This window comes from Amblyomma maculatum, chromosome 2 (assembly GCF_055883805.1).
Source record: "Amblyomma maculatum isolate TAMU_Amacu chromosome 2, ASM5588380v1, whole genome shotgun sequence".
NCBI classification, from domain to species: Eukaryota; Metazoa; Arthropoda; class Arachnida; order Ixodida; family Ixodidae; genus Amblyomma; species Amblyomma maculatum.
The window spans coordinates 50,558,881-50,581,666 of record NC_139345.1 but is presented as its reverse complement, the minus strand read 5'-3'; the positions used below and the strand labels follow the sequence as shown (position 1 = coordinate 50,581,666).

Below are 22,786 nucleotides of genomic sequence, written 5' to 3'. Positions count from 1 at the left end.
GGAAACTGATGCAGCTGGAGATATCAGCACATAGAATGAGCGTGGAAAGGATTAAAGCTTGCAATGCCATTCAGTGTAACGGTTCAATACCGCGAGATGGTCCGCCACCGTTCCTCATTGCCGAGGATGTGGCCGAGTATTTGGCAGACTTTGAGAATGTCTGTAGAAGTAAACGCTTCGAGCGAGATAGTTGGGCGCAGAAGTTGGTAGCTCTTCTCTCCGCTGAAGCGTCGGAAGAAATCGAGCGATTGGTTGGCGACCGCTTGAAAAATTACGATGAACTAAAAGAGTCATTGCTGATACGATATCTGATAACGCCTCAGGATCTTCGGAAGAGATATGAGAGCGAGAAACATTGTAACGAGGCATACTTTGATTTGGCCTATCAGTTGAAAGCCGCTGTAAGCGAATGGCTAAACAGTGCGGAAGTTCCGGAGCAAATCGAATTTGCACCGGAGTGTGAGAAACAGCTTGGGGAAGCGGCCGAGCAATGTGACCGCAGTAGCGAGCCGACCGAGCCTCGAACAGAAGAGTATCCTGTTACCTTGGTCGAGCCACTAGCTGAGACGGTTAGCACATGCTTAATCGGCGAGAAGTCCGAAGTGACGCCGTTAAGCGAGGTGAACTGCATGCCGACCCAAGTAGCTGTAGGAGATACAGTTCCATCACACGAGAGTGGGGAACTGTTAATAACTGAACCGCCTCTCAATGCAGAAGCTTGTGTAGAGCGTGGCGGAGAAGGAAGCCAGCTTGAAAATGAGAAACTTTCAGTTTCTGAAATCAGCTGTGTCGTAGAGCAGGGCACGCAGAAAAACGAAGTGCCAATCAGGGAAACTGCGCAGCCCGCGAGTTGTGATCAGCCAGGGCAGACCGACGAGGAGTGCGCGTCCGCTGTAGAGAGCGAGACTTGCGAAGGCGACAGCGAGCGACCAGAGCAGAGTCAGAATCGTTCGTGCCCTGATACCACGCTAGGTTGTATTCGCGAAAGCAACCCCAGTGCGAACGCGGACGTAGCACACATGACCCTCACGCTATCCGAAGCGCCCCAGCTGTCGAATGAGCTTGATCGTGCGCCGGTTAGCGCTGAGCAATGCGGCTCATCGGAGGACCCCTGTAACGTGAGTGGCGAGCCGCCAGAGGAAATGCCTAGCTTGAGGGCTGGCATGAGCGGTTGTTCGGATTTGAATGAAAGTGAGTCAAGCGATGCAGCCGCGGCGCTGCCAGAGCAAATGCCTAGAAGTGGGACTGACGTCAGCCGTAGTTGTGGTTCGGAATTGACTGAAAATGAGTCATGCGCTGCTGGCCGCGGTGCAGACGCGGCGCCGCACTTTGACCACTTTGACGACACCGGTATCCTACTAGCTCCGGTTACCGCTAGCTTACCAGAGCTCGCGCCGAAAGAAAGTAGGACTAGAGTATTTAAGTGCTGCCACCGAAAAATGCGGAAGGGCAGGCACGAGAAAGATTGCTGCCGTCGTAAGGAGAGCAAGCAAACGATTGCAGAAAGAAAGCGGAAGGCTAGTATTCCCGTGCTGCCGACGAAAAACGCGAAAGGGCAGGCGCGAGAAAGAATGCTGCCATCGTAAGGAGAGCAAACTCCAAAGATTGCGAAAAGAAAGCACAAAGCATGTGTTTCAGTGCTGCCGTAGAAAAAAACGGAAAGGCAGGCGCGAGAAAGAAGCGAGAAAGATGAAGCTATCGCGAAAGAGAAAGCGACTATCCCAAAGGCACAAATGCGCCCGTGCAAAGAAAATGCGTGATTGGTGCGCCACACGTAAGGAGAGGGGTAGATTGTTTAGAAAAATGAGCGACTCATGCTCATGCGTTTCTTCGCACAGAAACAGGAAGGTAAGGTTGCTCCGTGAAACGGACAACCGAGGTTTTAGTGAAAAGGGTGATCTCAATGGTAACGCCGATGGCTTAAGTCGGAGCCCATAACGTGAGAAGAAGCCTGTATTCACTTCTTGGTGTTTTTCTTCCTGGCATAGGATTTTGAACATTTGTATTGTATTATCTTTGTTTGAAGTGCTGTTTTGAAAATGCGATTTTCAAATTTGTGGACGCGTTCCAAGTGCTGCTAAGCTGCCCTTTAATATAGATGGGGGCATAAGAGGGAAATAGTCTGGCAAAACTTAGTGAAGTTTGTGCCGTGCTTGCTGGCTGAACGGTTGAGGTTTTAGCGTGGTTGTGACGTTGTGGGTTGCCAGAAATCTCTCCTGAAGACAAGTTGCAGAGTGCCTTGGAAACCCGGACTTGCCAAGGACTTCTTCAGGCTGTTTGAGCTCAAGAGAAGCTGAGTTGGACGACCCCGGCTAGCAGCAACATCCCGATCCCTCCGGACAGCGGATGCAGTCCCCTGCCCTTCGGGATCTCCCTCCCCCGGCGGGGCAGTCTGTTACGTTTCTCCCCCGAGAAGTGGGACAGCTGACGCGACCACCGCATAGCAACAGGCAGAACCGCGAGCGGATCGGCCATTTCGACGCCGTTCATCGGCCGCGCAACGCTTCCTCCCGCCGACAAGTCTCAGCGTGTTCCTGCCACGCGCCAAATGTGTGTGCGTGCGTGTGTGTGCAAAAGCTGGCCAAGCCTGGAGCTCGAGGGAAAGTGCGTCGCCCTCTCCTGTCTGCAGGAGGTGGAGGAGATGAGGTCGGAACACCTGCGATTGAGTCATTCGTCGTGAACCAACATGTTTGGCTCTCCCTTTCCTGTGAGGGTTTACCCTTTCCCTGTGAACGGGAAAACCTATAAAAAGCAGCGGCCGACTCCGCTGGGACAGAGACTACTTTGACGCGCCGTTGGCACGACGCTAGACACCAGCTGTGTGAGAGTGTCTGTAATCTCTCCGGGTCAGCTTCACTGCCCGTTTCTTCATGATGTTGCAGTAAAGGTTGTTTCGTTAGTAAACGCCTCGTCTTTGCTGGCACCTTTGATGCCGTCCGCCGTCCACGGAGCCGCCAGGCCAACGCTACCGAGGGGCCGCGCGCCGCAGCGGTACGCAACCCCGGCACTCGCGACCCCCAAATGTAACACCGGGAACTCCGGCACAGTAGTCGGGCGTCTTACAAATTCTCCGCGAACACATGTTGTTGTGGCTGTAGGAAGAAGGGAAAGAAAATGCACGGGCCTGCTACTGGCTCTGTAGCTGAGCCACCAAAAAACTGATTTATTTATAGGAAGGGAAAGGCGCGGTAACTGTCTCACTTGTTTTTCAGTGGAAACCGCAACCGCGCCGTAAGAGAAGGGAGGAAGATGGGAGTGAAAGTGGAAAGAGGAGCCGTAGTGGAGGGCTACGGAGTAATTTCGACCACTTGGGGATCTTTAACGTGCGCTGACATCGCACAGCACACGGGGATCTTTAACGTGCGCTGACATCGCATAGCTGAGCCACCACCGCTGTATCGTGCGGACAGAAGAGACAAAGCAGAGAAGAAAGAAGAGGGAGAGAAAGACGCGCGTTGTCGTTTTGGCTGTAGGAAGAAAGAAAAGAAAATGCACGGGCCTGCTACTGACTCTGTAGCTGAGCCACCTCCGCTGCCTCATGCGGACAGAAGAGATAAAAGACAAGAAAGAAAAAAGAAGAGGGAGAGAAAGACGCGCGTCGCAACAACAGCCGTCGTCCACCGCCACCGAAGTGCTGGCGAGTGCAATAAAAATAAACAGATAAAATCAGTGGCTGGCTAGCCCCCGCCGCAAGCGGCGTTGACCTACCATCCCAGCCCCGTAGGGCCAGGAACTGCCACCCTTCACCACCTCCCACGCCGACGCGCGCCGCAACAGCAGTCGTCCATCACCTAATCGGTGGCGGGTGCAGTGACAGATGGGGCTGGGACAGGTAAGTCACCGCCGCTTGCGGCGGGGGCTAGCCTGCCACAGAATTTTTATCTGTTGTAGGCCGTCATTGCACCCGCCACCGCTTCGGTGGTGGACGACGGCTGTTGTTGCAGCGCGCGTCTTTCTCTCCCTCTTCCTTTTCTTTCTTCTCTATTTTCTCTTCTGTCTGCATTAGGCAGCGGAGGTGCTCCTCTTTCTCTCTTTCCACTTTCACTCCCACCTTCCTCCCTTCCCTTACAGCGCGGTTCCCCAGGTGGTCGAAATTACTCCGTAGCCCTCCACTACGGCTCCACTTTCTCTCTTTCCACTTTCACTCCCACCTTCCTCCCTTCCCTTACGGCGCGGCTGCGGTGTCCACAGAAAACAAGTGAGACAGTTACCGCGCCTTTCCCTCTCTATAAATAAATCAGTTTTTTTTTAAATCAGGCAGCGGAGGTGGCGCAGTTACAGAGCCAGTAGCAGGTCTGTGCATTTTCTTTTCCTTCTTCCTACAGCCAAAACAACAACAACATGACAGCCTACAGCTGATAAAAATTCGGTGGCTGGCTAGCCGCCGCCGAAAGCGACGTTGACCTACCGTCCCAGCCCCGTGGGGCCAGGAACAGCCACCATTCTCTCCGCGGACATAGTACCACGCCGTAAAGGAAGGGAGGAAGGTGGGAGTGAAAGAAGAGAGGGGGATAGAAGTGCCGTAGTAGCGGGCTACGATCCACCGCGCTATAATGGCTTTCGCCTCATCGTACTTTAGTGTTCCAAAGTGCCTTCTAGAATTTTTTCTATTTTCTCCTGTCCGCACGAGGCAGCGGAGGTGGCTACAGAGCCAGTAGCAGGCCCGTGTAGTTTCTTTTCCTTCTTCCTACAGTCGCAACAGCATGAGTAAATACAATGTAGGGGGATCTTTAATGTGCGATGTCAGCGCACGTTGAAGATCCCCTGGTGGTCGAAATTACTCCGTAGCCCTCCACTACGGCTCCTCTTTCTCTCTTTCCACTTTCATTCCCACCTTCCTCCCTTACCTTACGGCGCGGTTGCAGTGTCCACAGAAAAACAAGTGAGACAGTTACCGCGCCTTTCCCTTCCTATAAAGAAATCAGTTTTTTTCTTTAAATACAATGTAGCTTTTAGATGTGCATTACATCGATGTAACGGACGATGACCGCATTAATGACACATGTTGCACTCTATAATGCGCAGCTTTTGTTTGCTTGTGCGCTGGCTTGATTTGCCCTCTCTTCTTATCTTCAGGCACACGTGCACACAGACAACGTAAGCAGCAATGAAAAGAATTAAACCCGTTATATTCTGTGCTCTTTCCCTCTTCATTGTTTTTCCTGTGCTCGTCTTTAATTGTGCGCAATTTAACCACAGAAAAAGCCAAACGCCAACTCGCCTAACAAGAAGTCCTTCTAACTTAGTCCTGAGAGGCCGACAAAACACTATGACACTATGGCCACACCGAATAAGCTTAGAGTCTTGCGGCATCAGCAAGCTCACGCGAGCTAACGCAACCAGTGTCACGTTGCATTGCCTGCGTAAACGGGGCTGCTATATGACGCTCGTGCGGAACCCTTTGACGTGTTGCTGACCGTTCTTATCTCGTGCCACTGCCCCCTTCTCTCGTACTCGCAGACACAGCTTGATCGCCATATCTGCGTTGGCCTCTGCACTCTGGAAACGTGCCAGTGAGAAGCGCGCAACGTAGCCGCAACTGTCTATAACTTCCGTGTCTCCGTTTGAGATTTGCGCTTGGACGGCAACAGCATCTTCGCCGAACGCACATGGACTTGTCAACGGGACTTTGCGTGCTGAGTGGAATGATAAGAGGACTCAAGTGTAAATAAAGTCCGGGCTCTCGTTTCTCTCTCTCTCTCTCTTTTTTTCCATGCAGGACGCGGAGAGGCGAAATGAAGAGGCGTCGTGTGCTGTGCGATGTCAGCGCACGTTAAATATCCCCAGGTGGTCGAAATTACTCCGTAGCCCTCCACTACGGCTCCTCTTTCTCTCTTTCCACTTTCACTCCCATCTTCCTCCCTTCCCTTACGGCGCGGTTGCGGTGTCCACAGAAAAACAAGTGAGACAGTTACCGCGCCTTTCCCTTCCTATAAATAAATCAGTTTTTTTTTTTAATGGCCTTTGGATTTCTAAACTATTCGCGAGTTTCACATGATGAGCACTGCGGGGTGTGGGCAGTTCTTGCCTCCGAGGTGATCGACGGTAGCGGCGATGAATGTCGACTGTATTTTTATGTGTTCTATAGTTACTGAGCCACCGCGGACGCTCAGTCGTTTGGCCTTTCGTCCTGTTGAACCGAGTTCCATTCCTGCCACGGCCGCGTTCCGGCGGTGCTGAAACGCAACGCGACCGTGTTCAGCCAGAACCACCTAGGTCAGGGCAATTTAAAGAACCTAGGTGTTCAAATTACCTTGAGCCTTCCGTGGCTTCTGTGATAGCTTATGTCACTTTTGCACGTTAACCTCCAAAAAACATCAATACTGATTCCTTGGGAGAGATAGTCGATTTATTTAACAGTCTGGTTATCATGAGAGCTTCCTTAGTAATTGAAGAAACTGTTGCCTAGATGAGGACTCATGTGTTCGATGCGGATAGATAAAAATTGGATGTGACTTAGCTTCGGTTAAACCTAGCGTGAAGCGACAGCTGAAGGACAGGAACGCCGAATCGGCGGTGGCGGCCATTCTGTCGTCGCTCACGCCCTGCAGCATCGTCGCGGCGGTGTTTCGAAAGACGCTCCTTACGTTGTTTCGGCATTTCCAAAATTCAGTGGCTTAGCTATAGTTAAGCCTAGGAGATCGCGAAAGCATAAAGCTTCCACCCCGACTGGAAGCCATTCCTGGGCTGAGACATCCATTCTACGCAGTTGACATCACACTCTGGACCACCAACGGGAATGACGGTCAGATAGAGGAAACGTTGCAACGCGCGGTAGACACTATCGCAGAGCTCTCAGGTCCTTCAGGCCTATCATGCTCACACCCAATATCAGAGCTACTGGTCATCAGACCCATACCCAGGGTTCCCGGTTCCAGGAGCCAAGCGCCCCCAACCCCGCTTAACGTGTGCGTGGGGGGACTTCCAATCAAGGAGGTGCAGTCAATAAGGATCTTAGGGCTGTATCTACAAGCTAACAGGAAAAACAAAGACACCCTGCAAAAGCTGAAAACATCAGTTAATATGTCAATTAGGCTAATCAAAAGAATCGCCAACCGTAGGAGAGGAGTCAAAGAAAAAGACCTCTGTAGGATAGTGCAGGCATTTGTCCTGAACAGGATGGTGTATGCGCTACCATACCTAAAACTATAGATGCTGCGGAGAAAGCCAAAGCCGAGACAATAATTAGGCAAGCATACAAGGCAGCACTGTGGCTGCCGAACTACACATCGACAGAAAGACTCATGGGACTGGGAATACATAATACACTAGAGGAGCTCAAGGAGGCTCACCTCACAATGCAAAAAGAACGGCTTAAGCGCACTAAGTTAGGCAGAGCCATACTGGAGCGTCTAGGTATAGGCGTGGAACTTCCACCCGAGGACACGAAAACACAGCTACCCAAACTCCTTCACAAGCGACTGACGATTAAACCACTACCAAAGAATATGCACCCTTCTTACCATGAAGGAAAGAGGAAAGCTAGGGCAATAGCTCTACACGAAAAATATGCAACGAGCGAAGGAGCTGTCTATGTTGACGCGGCAGAATACGCAACAAGAGGAGCGTTCGCACTGGCGATGGTGGACGTGCACGGGCGGCTGCAGGCATCAGGGTCGGTAGTGACAAAATCTGAAACTGCGGAAGAGGCAGCCGTGGCACTAGCCATAGCTAGCACCGACGCGGATACAATCTTCTCCGATTCTAAATTTGCTGTCCGTAGCCTTGCGGGGGGCAGAATATCAACTGCAGCGCAGAAAATACTGAAACTGACCAGGCAACCATACAGAGAAATTGAGGTGATATGGGTGTCGGCTCACTCGGGGAATCCGGGAAATGAGGCGGCCCACAACATGGCTCGAGGTTTCGTCAACCGAGTCGGTGGGTCCTTCGTATCCATGCATCACTCCAAGGAGGGGCTGGCATCTTTCCACGATATCACAAGTCATTACAGATTGGAACGGCACAAATTTTCACCACCTGACAAAACGTTGGATAAGGCACAGAAGACCGGTTGGAGGAGACTCCAGACGAGATCCTTTCTTAGCCCTTACCTATTAGCAAAAATGTACCCGGATGACTTTAACCCCGCGTGCAGGTTCTGTGGCGAAACCGCCACGTATGATGACATACTATGGCAATGTAAAGAAGAACCTCCACTGGAAGATCTAGTACAAATTCCTTCTCTTGAGCGATGGGAGGCCGTTCTGGTCAGCTCGGACCCGGGCATTCAAGCCTTGGCCATCGAGTGGGCCACTAAGGTCGCCGCCAGCCATGGAGAGGCCATCTAGAGCCGACCGTCTGCATCTGCATGTTGACTAAATAAATGTTTTCTAATCCAAAAGAGAGGCGATGTTGTTGTTGTTGAAAACTTTTATTGTCCAACAGAGAAGGACCACACCGCCTGGGCCGCTCTGTCTCACCCCCCTTTAAGGGGGAGGGGACTTAGCGGCCCAGCCGCACGGGATGGTCGCATTAGATGCTGGCCGGTTTGGTTTCGCCGGCGGCCTCTGCTGCCAGTTGGACGGCGGTGAGTTGGAGCTCAGGGTCCGAGCTTCGCAATAAGGTTTCCCAGGCTTCCCTACTGCTAACGTTTTGCGCCCTGCCTGGGGAGTAAGCGCACTCCCAAATTATATGGTCGAGGGTTCCTCTCGCCCCACACTTTTTACATTTATCGTCCTCGCAGTCCGATCGGATATGTTTATTTAGTACTGGGTTTGGGTATACTCCAGTCTGCAGGCGTCTCCACGCCATTGCCTGACCTCTATTTAACGCCGTGTTTGGTGGGGGGAAACGCCTCCGGCATTGCCTGTAGTGTTCTGTAATGTCTTGATACGAGATTAATCGCCCTTCTCTATTATGTTCTGCCTGAGCCGAGCCATCCTGTACAGCTCGGAGGTAGAGATCTCGAGCTGCACTGTGGGCCGCCTCGTTACCGCTGACAGATTCGTGCGCCGGGGTCCAGATGATGTTGATCGTCCTATCAACTGATTTATTGATTTATTTATAGGAAGGGAAAGGCGCGGTAACTGTCTCACTTGTTTTCTGTGGACACCGCAACCACGCCGTAAGGGAAGGGAGGAAGGTGGGAGTGAAAGTGGAAAGAGAGAAAGAGGAGCCGTAGTGGAGGGCTACGGAGTAATTTCGACCACCTGGGGATCTTTAACGTGCGCTGACATCGCACAGCACACGACGCCTCTTCGTTTCGCCTCCATCGAAACGCAGCCGCCGAGGTCGGGTTCAAACCCGGGTACTCCGGCACAGTAGTCGGGGATCGTCCTATCAATCACTCCTTGTGTTAAAATCAATCACTCCTTGTGTTAAAATTTTGGTGGTGAGGGGGTTTACCCTCCCCCTACTGAAATTTTGCGAAGTGTCCAATGGAAGACGACACCAGGTGCCTCGATGCGCGCGCCCTCGCGCTCCGGAGCGGCGGAGGTTGTTGTTGTGGCTGTATGAAGAAGGAAAAGAAAATGCACGGGCCTGCTACTGGCTCTGTAGCTGAGCCATATCCGCTGCCTCGTGCGGACAGAAGAGAAAACAGAGAATAAAGTAAAAAGAAGAGGGAGAGAAAGACGCGCGCCTCAACAGCAGCCGTCGCCCACCATCGAAGCAGTGGCGGGTGCAATGAAGGCCTAGGGGGGGCGCGCGCATCGAGGCACCCTACCACCTTTTAGACCCCAGCGCACCCAGTGGGAGAAGCGCGAAACGCCCGGCGTGGCTACGAGCCACGCTACGGTGAAGAGCCGACTTGGCGCTGGTATGACGTCAGTAGTGACGTGGTGTAAAGAGTAACTACCGGACCAAACTACGCTGAAGGCTCGAAACCTAGCGTAGTATTGCTTTCGCAATAAGTCGTGGTGAATGGCCTAACGTTCCGAGTTCAAGACATAACACATGCGGAAGAGGTTGCCATCGTGTTAGCCGCCGCAGACCAGGACTGGCAAGTCATCGTCACTGACTCTAGAGAGGCGTGCAGAAATATTAAACAGGGATACATTCCTCTCTTTGCGCACCGCATCCTTCAAAACATATAATATGTTGAGGCATGAAAAGGAAAGAAAAATAAATAGCCTCTGCCCGTGCCACAATATAGTGACATCGGGGCTCCCGCGTCTCGAACGACTGTATGGGCTCCAGCCAACAACGCCGCCGCCCGCGCGCCCACTCTCAGGGCAACGCATTCAGATCCTTTTGATACGCATCCCGAACCCAATCGTTCCCTCACTTTTCAAGAAATTACTGAGTTATTCCAATTCGGCCATGCAATTTATCCCAAGCCTTGTAAGGGTCTTACAAAAGTGAAGGAACGCACACTCCTCCGTCTTTACACCAAAACGCTGCTGGGTCCGGCAGTTTTAAAACACTTTGGTCCTGCCTGTACAGGAAAATGCCCGCACTGTGCGGATAAATCTTCGGACATCTTCCACATGGTATGGGCATGCCAATCAACCCCGAACCTCGACCCCAAACCGAACCCCACCCGGGAGGACTGGGTGGCAGTTCTGCTCGGCTGCTCCGACTTGGCCCTCGTCCACCGAGCCCGAGCCGCGGCGGTCGCCAATGGGTTCTTGTAATGAGGAGCCTATCTAGTGATTGCGAGAGGTTGCCCCAGCTACCTAAAGCTTCCTCCCTGCAATAAAGTTTTTTCACACATACACACACGTTGTTGTTGTGTGTGTGTGTGTAGCGCTTGTAAAGCAAGCTACTGTGTCAGTACATGTATTTCATATGTCTTCTCCCACATCGTCACCCATCATGACTTTCATTCTTCTCTCCTTCCCCTTCCCCAGTGCAGAGTAGCAGGCCAGATTTGAATTATTCCGGCCAACCTCTCTGCCTTTTCCTTTCAATAAATCCATCTATCTATCTATTGTTGTGGCTGTAGGAAAAAAGAAAAAAATGCATGGGCCTGCTACTGGCTCTGTAGCTGAGCCACCTCCGCTGCCACGTGCGGACAGAAGAGAAAATAGACAAGAAAGAAAAAAGAAGGGGGAGAGAAAGACGCGCGCCGCAACAACAGCTGTCGTACACCACCACCGAAGTGGTGGTGGGTGCAATGACGGCCTACAACATTCAGTGGCAGGCTAGCCCCCGCCGCGAGCAGCGTTGACCTACCTGTCCCAGCCTAATCAGGGCCAGGATATGTTGGCTAGCACCATAGCCAGGATCAGCCACCCTTCCCACACCCCTCATTGTTGTTGCGACTGCGGCGAGCCTCTATATACACTCGAGATTGATGTCAGCGATCATGTGTTTCGCCTCGCAGCTGCTCACGCGTTAAGCTACTTCCCACGCCAGTTGAACTTCGATGTTAATTTTTACCTCGATGTTGACCTTTGATGGGAACATAGCTACCCAAAGTGGTTGTGGCTTAAGTTCCAGTGGTTAAAATGCCCGGCTATTTATTATGACAGGTTTTCCGGGTTTTAACCCGACTGCCGGCAGCTGCGTTTCGATGGAGTTGAAGCGGAGATGCGTGTGTGCGATGTCATCATCATAATCATTATCATCATCATCCTCACCCTGACTATACCCACTGCAGGGCGAAGTCCTCTCTCCCATATACCTCCAATTAACCTGGCCCTATGCTAGCTGCATCCACTTGAGCCCTGCGAACTTCTTAACCTCATCCGCTCACCTAACTTTCGGCCGCCCCCTGCTACGCTTTCCTTCCCTTGGAATCCAGTTTGTTGCCCTAAGCGACCATCGGTTATCCTCTCTTCGCACTACATGTCCTGCCCATGCCCATTTCATCTTCTTGATATCCACTAGAATGTCAGTGACTTGAGTTATTTCTCTGACCCACTCTGCACGCTTCCTATCTTTTAACGTTATCCCTACCATTTTTCTTTCCATAGCCCTCTGCGTTGTCCTCAACTTAACTAGAACCCTCTTTGTTAGCCTCCACGTTTCAGCCCTGTAGGTAAGTACAGGTAAGATGCAACTGTTGTATACTTTCCTCTTGAGCGATACCGGTAAGCTGCTAGTCATAATCTGGGAGTGCTTGCCAAATGCGCTCCATTCCAGTCTTATTCTCCTTGTTATTTCCCATTAATGGTCCGGATCTGCGGTTACTACTTGTCCTAAGTAGACATATTCGGCTACTACTTCCAGTGCTTCGCTACCTAACGTAAACTGTTGTTCTTTCCCTAGGCTATTGAACATTACCTTAGTCTTCTGCATATTGATTTACCTTTTTACCCCCCCCCCCCCCCCCCCACCACAGCCACCACGACACCCCAACATCAACACAACAACAAAAAGCAACACAACTCAACACAAAACAACACAACACAACACAAAAACAAGCGCATTTGCTCTACTACGGCTGGCTCTCATAGCTGCATTCGACGAACCTGTGCCATAGTGCAGCATACGTGTGTCTGAACAGGTTGTCCGTGCTTTCTTCCCGTTCGGATTGTCTGAAGCAGATTATCACCGTGCTCGATGACGAAATCAGCAACGGGATAGACTATAGGGCGGCAGTAGGAGTCATCGGATTGTTTAGTTGTGGTTCAGCAGAGCAAATCATCGGAAAGACCGGGCAGGCGATTCTACTGCACGATATTCCGTGCTTAGCTGTGCTAATCCTTTCGGCAATTTTTTCTTAGGTAACACTTTTGGAGAGGGGCGAGGAACTATGAGCTACCAGGTACTCGAGCCTTATTCTCACACTTAGAATACAATTTCCTTTATGCCGACATCATCAATTTGCCTAAAGACGTAGTGGAACTCGGATAAAAGTACCTTAAAAACCGGAAACGATTAACGCCGGAGAGGCCATAGTTTGAGAATTTTGCAGGAATCTTGGGAGCTGTTAGTTTATCGTGAAATACCAGCAGACGACTGGCTACGACGCACTGCGCACAAAACGGAACGAAATAGGAAGAAAAAAAGATAAACGTTATCAATGACAGCCGTTATATCGCTCGCAATAGCGGTGGAGCTGTGTCTGAAATAATAGCAGCTTTCTGCAAAAATTGTCGGCATTAGTTAGGGTACAGCGAATGAGAAGGTAAGTGTATTCACATGCAAAACTACGATACAGTTTGCGCGTCACTAGGGAGGAGTGTTCGTTTCGTTTGTAGGGTTTAACGTCTCAAAGCGACTCGGGCTATGAGAGACGCCGCAATGGAGGACTCCGGAAATTTCTACCCCCTGGTGTTCTTTAACGTACACTGACATGCTAGGGAGGAGGGTTCTAGCGTGTCCTTTTTCGGAGGATGTCATGGGGCGGCGCGCTATTTTAGGGGGATTTCCTTCATGCCGCAGTATTCTTCGAGAATATGATGCATACTCGGATTCACTGCACCGGCATAATTCGTGCGTAGCACTGGCGGTTCTCATTAGAGGAGCAGACGGGTGTTTAGGCGAGTGAGGGAAGCAGCGTTTTATACTACCCAAGTCCAGTTTGTGAAGACAGAGCGGGAGAAGCCGTACGTGCGTAGTGTGGCAAACTACCCAAAATAACTTATAAGCTGAAGCACGTTGCCATGATTCTTTTTTCCTTCTTTTTGGCGGATGGAAAGGGAATGGATTGACCTGGACTGAATATATTTGGTCGGTGTGTTTCTCAGCGTTTCGTTTCGCGATTTAATTTATGTTTGGGCCAGTAAATGTAAGGTTAAAATCCACCTTGTTATTTCATCCTAATAAAAAGTTACGGGTAGCAGCCCGGCGTCAGGCTAAGCGGCACGTATTAAACATGACAGAACAAAGCGTGCGGAGACGAGGCGAGCAAGAGGCAGTACATCCTCGTTACAGTGCTTTCTGCAAGAAGTTAGTTCGCGGAAAAAGCTTTTGCTGTGAAGGATTCTAACAACGAGAGCTGGCTCAATTCTCATGAAGTACTCCACAAATTTGCAGGTTGAATTATGTAATGCTCCTCACCGAAAAGCTGTACAAAACAAAAAGGGAAACCGTTCGCATCAGAAAAAATTTCTCAAATTTTACAGGCCACGAACCATTTGCTTTCCAGAAGATAAATACCGCGAGGAAACAATGATTTTTCGCAGTTCCGTCAAAAGCATAACTATGATCGACTTACAAGAATGTAGAAGCAGAACAGCCGAAATCTTCGTATAGGCCACCGTGGCCTCGCTCTTGAACGATGCTGTTGTAGTGGAGCTTATTTACATGCAGTGTCGTGGAACGTGAGTAGGCTCCGTCCCACAAGCTCCGAATAGCGCGTGACGATCGCTGATTGAGCAGTTAGGACGCAGAAACCCGGCGGACGGGAAGGAAGCACGCGTTGCAGCCAGAGCAGTGACGCGCCTTCCAAACACAACCAATAAAAACCGGGAACGCATCAATCAGCGCTCCAAACAGTACGTAATTGTCCTCGGCTGGGAGAAGGCCAAGGGACAATCGATAACTATAACCACTGTCGCTGCAGGCTGTCGCGAAGGTAAAAAAAAGCGAAACCGAAACTATACGGTCTACATTAAGGTGACGCATACTGACGGTGGGAGAGGGGGGGGGGGGGGGGGCGAAGGGCCTTGGAAATAGCGGCTTATTTTTGCGGTTCCTTCGGTAACCAGAGTTAAGCAAGCGGACGCTAACGAAAGAGAGCAGCTATACTAGCACTGATGCTGTCGTTAATTGGTCGAAGGAATGTCGCAAGGTGGTTTTTGGTATGACTACGGACGTTTCGCCACGATTCAAGGTCCATTTGCAAGAGCAACTGCGAGGCCAGCCGGTATATAAGCGACACGGTCGGAGAAGCGCCTGGGAATTGTCTTCGAGCGAGTGAAGGCGGCATACAGATGATGGCCGACAAGGAGAAAGACAGGACGCTGTCTACCAAGTCATCGGAATACGGTACCAGTGGGGAGTGTTCTGCTGTCCCACAGTCGCGGTTTACTCATAAGGTATTTTGGGATCCCGTGCATGGCGAAATCTCCCTCCATCCTGTATCGGTCAGCATCGTGGACACGCTCGAATTCCAGCGGCTCCGTCACATTCGGCAGCTGGGGCTGGCCTTTTACGTCTACCCGGGTGCCTCGCACAGTCGCTTCGAGCACAGCCTTGGGACGGCCTACCTGGCAAGACTCCTGGGAACCCGCCTGCGAGACAACCAGCCGGAGCTGGACATCACAGAAAAGGAGCTCTTGTGTCTGGAAGTTGCCGGCCTATGCCACGACTTGGGACACGGACCCTTCTCGCACGTATGGGAGCGGTTCTACCGAAGCGGACCTCCGCACAAGAGTCAGGAAATGGAGCGGACTCAGGATGTAGAATGGAGTCACGAGGCCACGTCCTGTAAGCTGCTAGACCATCTCATTTCTGTCAATGATTTGAAGAACTACTGGGAACGCCACCTCGGACAGGGGCTTACTCTAGACGACTTGAAATTAATCAAGAACCTCATCATGGCCAATGTTGAACAAGCAAAACCTTCAAGGAATTTTATATACCAAATAGTGAGTAACTGCGACTCCGGACTCGACGTGGACAAATGGGACTACTATTTGAGGGACTGCCACGCGGTGGGCGTGAAATGCGGCTTCGAGTACGAGCGTCTCGTAAGCAGCGCTCGAGTTGTTACAGACGAAAACGGTGTGACACATATTGCATTTCGTGACAAGGAGGTAGCGAACGTGTATGAGATGTTTCGAACTCGCAGCAGACTTCATTACACCATCTACCGACACCCGTTCGTAGCCATTGCTGAGGTCATGATATGTGACGCGCTTCGGCAGGCCGACGAAAACTGCCTCTTTGTTTTTCAAGGTGATGGCCGCCCACTGTGCCTCTGGAAAATGACGCATGATGTTGCCCTCTCAAGTTCTGGAAAAGATCAGATGGAATTGTTTCTGTCACTAACTGATAGTTTCGTAGAAATGTCAGTGCGCTACGCGCATTCCAACGACTCCGGTGTTCTGCGCGCCAGAAGTATCTGGAATGCCCTGGAATGCAGATTTCGGGAGCCGGACTCACTGTATCGCTTTTTGGGAAGTGTACCGCATAGGGAAGGATTTACGGAGGACTATTTACGCGCAGAAATTCTCAGTGATCTGCCAGAGGGAGTACGATTACTACAGGAAGACCTCTTCGTGAACAAGGAGAGGGTGCACTGGGGCCGTGACCAAGAAGACCCCGTAAGCAAAGTATGGTTTTATCGGAAGTCTCAGCCGGAAGTTGCAGTTCGAGCTGGCGACTTGAACCGTCTAGGTAGCGCGTTCTTTTCGCCGTCACAGTTCGAAGACCGTCGCTGGCACTTTATTTTGCGGGCACCTCGACGTCGCGAGCTTGAAAGTCACGTGAAGAATGCTATTCAAAGGCTAGTGGCTAAGACAAGACGACAATGAAACAATGGTGAGGCACCACGAGCTTATTCTATAACAGGACGCAGAATTTGGGTCAGATTTTTTTATAACTTTTGCATTTTCGCTTTTGACCTTTCCTTTGTATTAGCAAACTCGATCAAGCTTTGCTTTCAATATAAAATGAATTTTCCATGCGGTGCTATCCAACCGAATCCGTTCAAGAAAATGTCTCACGTGGCAAACACACAGCGTTTGCACCAGTTACACAGAATGGTGCTTTAGTGATGGTGACTGCCGTTTATCAAGTAATTTCAGTTATGTTGGGTCTGAGCCTTTGTAAAGTTAGTGCATAGTGAGCGGAGAGCTAACGGGAGCTCAGGAACTGTACAACTGGATATGGCCGCAACGAACCTGATGTCTGCACTTTTATTTTTTGTCCTGCGTTATTATAGGACGTTATTTACCTACATCCGCAAAACTTATATGTGCTTGAATAAATGTGTTGTGCTAGACTGAGCCGCCTCTTAAATATTTCTTGACATATGAAGCGACTTCTGAATTAGGACAGCTTGGTCCGTCATGTTAACCACACTGGTAGTTCACGGCGTGTGCTGTGTTTTGTGTTGGTTACGCAGCATCTCAACTCTAACTGAAACGGCCCATGCTAAGCTATTTACTAGAACTAGAAAACTTACGCAAGCAATAGGTGTCCCATCAATCGTCTCCACAACGAAAAAAAAAATATTAAGTTTGTTTCATTAGCACCGAACGTGTCGGTGATCAAAAATTATGTTTGTCCTCTCCACCCTCTACTCAGTGCCCTTACGCCATCAAGAAAAAAAACGAAGACAAACAAGTCGCGGCGGCGCCGCACGATGCCCCGTCCCTTCATCATCATTTAGAAGCGATTAACCAGCGGACGTACCCAGCAAGTCTAAATGACGTCATCGGGAGGAGGCGCGCGCGGGAAGCGTTGCCCTAATCGGTTCCGAGCGATGGGCAGGACACATTTAAAAATTGTTCCTAAATTAAAGGCTGCATGCAATGCCTAAGTTTCACTCGAATACTCGCAAACACTACCTCTATGTATTTGTCGCATTAGGATATTGCAGAGAGTACCGTTCCATGGGCCCTTTAAGTAGGAACTGGTGGAACTGTAGGCTTCTCCGCATTATGTCTATAACCGCTGCTGACATACCAGTACCAGAAGATGGACTCATATTGTTTCGTTGCATTGAGTCTCGGCGGTGTGTGTGTGTGTGAGTGCGCGCGCAAACACACACACACACACACACACACACACACACACACACACACACACACACACACACACACACACACACACACACACACACACACACACACACACACACACACACACACACACACACACACACACACACACACACACACACACACACACACACACACACACACTATATATATATATATATATAGACATGCATTGCTGGTTACTAATGGGCCAGAGTTAAATTCAAACAGGGTGTCACACAACTTTCCCGATTATCTATTTTATTCCCTTTGATAATCAGATAATCGGGAAAGTTGTGTGACACCCTGTTTATATATATATGTATAGCATAAGTAAATAGACGTACTTGGTTGCTAGAGGTTACATACAAGTGAAAAATTGCTTCATACTGTTTCCAAGCTTATTTGTAGTCGACGTTTCGGCAGAGAGTCTTGAGAAAGGCAGGGCTCCTGCCGAAACGTCGACTACAAATAAACTTGGAAACAGTATTAAGCAATTTTTCACTTGTATATATATATATATATATATATATATATATATATATATATATATATATATATATATATATATATATATATATATATATATATATATATATATATGCAGTTGGTTTACGGGATTTAACGTCCCAAAGCGACTCAGGCTATGGAAGGCGCCACATTTGTTGCACTTCTGCCCCTTTGCATGGAGGAGGTACGCTTTGTCGCATTGGGTTTTCTGGCATTGGGGCAATCTTTCCTCTTCTCTTTGGGTTTCAAACTCAGTGTGTGCAAACACGAGTGACTTTGTGCAAAGGTAGGGGCTAGAACAGGGTGAAGTATAATTACTGCTTCTCATTTAATGTGCTTTCCTCAAAAATAAGCCTGTTTCACATTATGATCTCGCGGTAAACGAGGCAGGTCGCCTCTAATGCAATAGTGCCTATTGATTGATTCAAGTAATGCCTTGGCACGATGAAAATGCCTTCATGGGATCAAATATTTTGCGAGAAATGGATGAATCTATTCATAAAAGGAGAGCCCGTGGGAAACGAGTAAAGGACAAAGAATACGTAGCGTCTGCCGTAACTGTAAGTGCCCAACAAAGCGCATTTAATCTGCTGCCATTACATCTTCGAATGAATGAATTAGTAAACATTCATTGGCAGCAGCGGTCAGCGTGCGTTTGAAAACACGGAGAAAGAGCGGCATGGGGAATACGCGTAAGCTGACGACGCGGGTGTAGGAACCCCCAATCAAGTGCGGTTCATGTTCTGGCTACGCTAATCCACAGAGGCGGACAAATCTTTTTGACCGCATCAAATAAGCTCCGAGGGTTCGGTTTGCTCCGAACACACTGGAGCACACGTCGTGCTCAGCATGCTAACGCGAAGGACGCACGTGCAAAATCACATTGCACTGCCTGCGTTATCGGGGCTGTATGGACGCTCGCACGGACACCTTCATATCATTGGCCGGTCTTGCTTCGTGTCATAGACCCAATACCACGCACGTGCCTCCTGGTACATGTATATACACACAGGCGCAGCTTGACCATGTTATGTGTTCTTGGCTCTGTGGAAACGTGCCAGTGACAAGCGCGCACCCAAGTTGCAGCCGTCCACTTCCGTGTCTGCATTGCGCTATCCCGTCTGAGTGCCATTCTCGGTCGGTGAAATTATTCTGAGAACACGTCCCTATTTGGCCCTGCCAAGAGCGCGACTCTGCTGAGTGGAGAGATAAGGGAACTCGAGTAAGGTCTTTAAAGTGAAGGCTGTCGTTTATCTTTTTCTTCCACCATACATGTCTTGGCGGCGGCGACGGTACATTGGATTTCGAAACCATTCGAGAGTTTTACACGCTGAAGCGCACCCTGAGGTGAGAGTATTTACATGTGCGATGATTCGCAATAGCGGCGATTATCTCGGATGCGTTTTTTATGATGGCTGTGTTCGATGCATATTCCGTGTGAGAGGTAGGAGCTCGGCTTAGCAGCCCGGTTATCATGAGAACTTTCTCAGTATAGGAGTAGGCACCGCTGCGTATACGAAGACGATCGCGCTTCATGCACGTGTTCAGGAAGCATGCAATGCCCACGAATAAATGTGTATTCATGAGCCAGTAGCCGACCATGGCTAGCACAGAGCGGTGGTAAGCAGAGCTCGGGTCCTTTTTAACCAGCTTAATCGGTAATACACTGACATAGCGCAGCTTTTCAGCTTTTATCTTCAGTGTGAACGATTAGATCTCACTGTTTAAATTTGATGCGACCTATGATAATGAAACATTCGCTTGCTTTAACAACACTCAGAAATGTATGCACAGAGTTTAGGCTAGAAAACGTAAGCATGCTAATGTGCAAAAGATACGTTCCACCGATTGCTTTTATTATGCATAATACAATAAAAAAAATAGGACAGATTACACTCTAGTGTAAGACGGATGAGACAGCGATGCTGGTTGAGTTTGGTTCGACTAAGTTGTTCGTGGTTATACTTCGAGTCTCGTGATTTCTACCTGTTGTCAATAGAATCCCCCCCCCCCCCCCCCCTTTCTTGCCCCGATATTTACAAATACTCAGTCAGCAATACATACAAGTGTTTATTTCAGTACCATCATAATTCGTACTCAAGTTGGCCATGGACATGTACAACCGCTTCAACCGTGCTCTCCCCTGCAACGCTTACGTGATTTGCGCCACCACGGGAAAGGCTGCGGTGACGGTGGGCGGGGAGGCCATGCAATGCCGCCTTCAAGCTCTGCCGAAACAAGTCCAACAACGGCGGGCTTCGGGACGGAGAGCTGAACTCTCTTAGGGCCGCGTTCAAAAACGCAAAGTGCATCATGGCCGACAAAATCAGTATGATGTCGGTGGACCAGCTCGACGCGACCAACATGCCCCTTTTATTATACCACGTGGTTTCTTCACGCCCCCGAGGGCATCTGCGGCTATATCAGCTGTCGTTCTCTCCAACAGGGGGAGTCCGACGTCCGTGGATGACGTCATTATAGGGAACATATGCGTGCGCTGCGCACGACCCCCGGAACAACCCCCGACTTCACTTTAAAGGTATCCGGATTCCCGGCGTTACCGGGGCGCTACCAGGTGAAGAATGTCAGAATTCTGTCCGTTTTGTTCAGGCTGATGGCCCATTTCTTGCACTCTCAAAGGCTGACTTCCGGGACAGGAAGTCTTACTTCCGGTGGCTTCACCTTCGGACGCCCGATGCGGCATCCAGTCTCCTAGTAAAGATCAGTGGTCTGGGCGTAGTCTGCAGAACTTCGATCGGCGCTGAACATATCATCTAGAGTGAAGGGACTGTGACAGTCCGACCAAAGTTTAATGAAGGAACCGACGTCTCCGCGTCGACTCAGCCCCTTCTTCAGGGTAGTCCGAGTGGGAGCAAGAGACGCTCTCTCAAGTTTCGATTCCGCTGTTGTGGTAACTGTGGCCGCAACCATTTTAGTCGCATAATTTGAAGTGCAAACAATTAGTTATCAACGGATAGCGTGAAGCAAACTATACAACGTCACGAAGCCCATGCTCATAAGCAATATGCACAGTCCCCGTCAAAAATATACAACCCAAACGGTTTACTTCTGAGTCAGTCCTGCAGTGGTGCCTCATTTCGATTTCCAGCGATCACGATCTTTTGATAGAGGACAAAGTGTCCTTAGTTCTCCAAACCTTTGGACTGCCAGATATCCCAAGGAGCCACGCTAAAGTTCTTAGGAGCAGATCTCTCGGCCAGTGCAGATTTATTGGGGGCGGTTAAAAGCCTTTGCAACGCCACAATGTCCGCCACCTGAGTACTCAGCTTTTTACCAACACATTTATTAAGGCGAAAGCCCAAATGCCCCTATTATACGAAATTCCGTCCATGACTGTCGTCGTTGTTAAGGCTGAGAGATGACCTGACAAAAAAGTGGCGTAACGGTCCTCGTGCAGCCACCGAAGCGGCGAGTGCGACGACAGCATGCAGAGCAGAGTACACCTCAATATGCGTAATTCGGCAATGCGCCCACTTCGACAAAATTCCGTGCACTGAAGCAATGATTCAGTTTTCTGGTGCCATTTCGTAAGCAAGAGTTAAACCATACTACCGAATTGTTGGATTATGTCAGTTTCTTCACAAACGTGTAGTGGATTGCTGTGCAGCCTGCTTCCGTCGTTGCAATTTAACGCAACTCTGCGACGCCAGGAATATGCGGTAACATTAGAGTCGAAAGGGGTTTAATGCCGAAATTCGGTTCCACTTAGAGAGCGAGCCAGTACAACATTACACGCCTATTTCAAACACATGCAGATTTCAAAAATAATAATGCAACTATCAGGACTGTGCAAACTTCACTTCACCTTGTGACTATGCCGTCTTGGGCAGTTTAACAGCAGAATCTGCCCTATGCACATCAGGTGTCACTATAGGAAGGTACAGACCAATATAACCGAAATTTCTGAATAATTGGGTGTCACTATCATCACGAAATCAAGGAATACGATCGATGAAAACTGTCACTGCATGTTTGGCATGTGAGTGATGTGACACATTCTCCTGTACAGGGGATCCAGGGTAGAAAGAGAGAAATAAGATGGTATATACACAGTATGAAGGAGCACTGAACAAGGGTAGAGGGGGCTTCTCAGTTCACAAGCCAAGCCAACGTTTTGACAACTTGTCGGAACGCTGGCTCCCCCTCTACCCTTGTTCAGTGCTATTTTATTTCCCTGTACATGTACTTGTTAGTAAGCGCATCAAGGAACCCGCATTAAAGAGAAATGCGGGTGTTTGCCAACGTGCTGGTACGTGGCGAATCTCAAAATAAAATCCTTAAATGGACAGTCCACTGCAGAGGACAAGTATATATTAGCACATTATGGTAGACCTCACAAATTGGCGGCAGTATCGAGGGAAGAACTCGCGGTTTAACCAGGAATCTATATTTTAAATTGAACAGGAAAATCAGGCTTTAGAAGATGGGGCCGTTATACTGCGTCTTTCCATTGCTACTTACTTTTCATCAGTTTGGAGCATCTGAATTCTGAAGTAAATATACTACATTTTATCACTATGTCACAGCGTTCTACAGTCAGGTATTTGTGTTGAAATCAACTTAAGGTTGGCTTATTTTTCTCTTTCAGTAAATCCCAGGATGTTTTATTTTTTATTCTTCTTTCATACACTTTTAAAGTGCGCTCGAAACCGAAAAGTACATAACCAATGACGCCGCCATAGTATCTTCGGTAAGTATTCACTGTATATTTA

The 22,786-nt window shown here is 49.5% G+C and overlaps 2 protein-coding genes across 2 annotated transcripts in view; one reads left to right on the top strand and one right to left on the bottom strand.

Moving 5' to 3' along the window:
- The window catches only part of Myo31DF (Unconventional myosin ID), a 122,120-nt gene extending 108,048 nt beyond the window's left edge, over positions 1-14,072 (bottom strand). The window contains exon 1 of the mRNA XM_084594092.1: positions 14,051-14,072. The gene's annotated coding sequence lies outside the window, so the exon portion shown is untranslated. The remainder of the gene's footprint in view (positions 1-14,050) is intronic.
- Positions 14,073-14,521: 449 nt separating this feature from the next.
- Positions 14,522-16,802, top strand: LOC146198597 (deoxynucleoside triphosphate triphosphohydrolase SAMHD1-like). Its single transcript, XM_084594093.1, has one exon. The coding sequence runs from the start codon at positions 14,769-14,771 to the stop codon at positions 16,311-16,313; it is 1,545 nt and encodes a 514-aa protein (XP_084450219.1). The 5' UTR covers positions 14,522-14,768; the 3' UTR covers positions 16,314-16,802.
- The last annotated feature ends 5,984 nt before the right edge of the window (positions 16,803-22,786 follow it).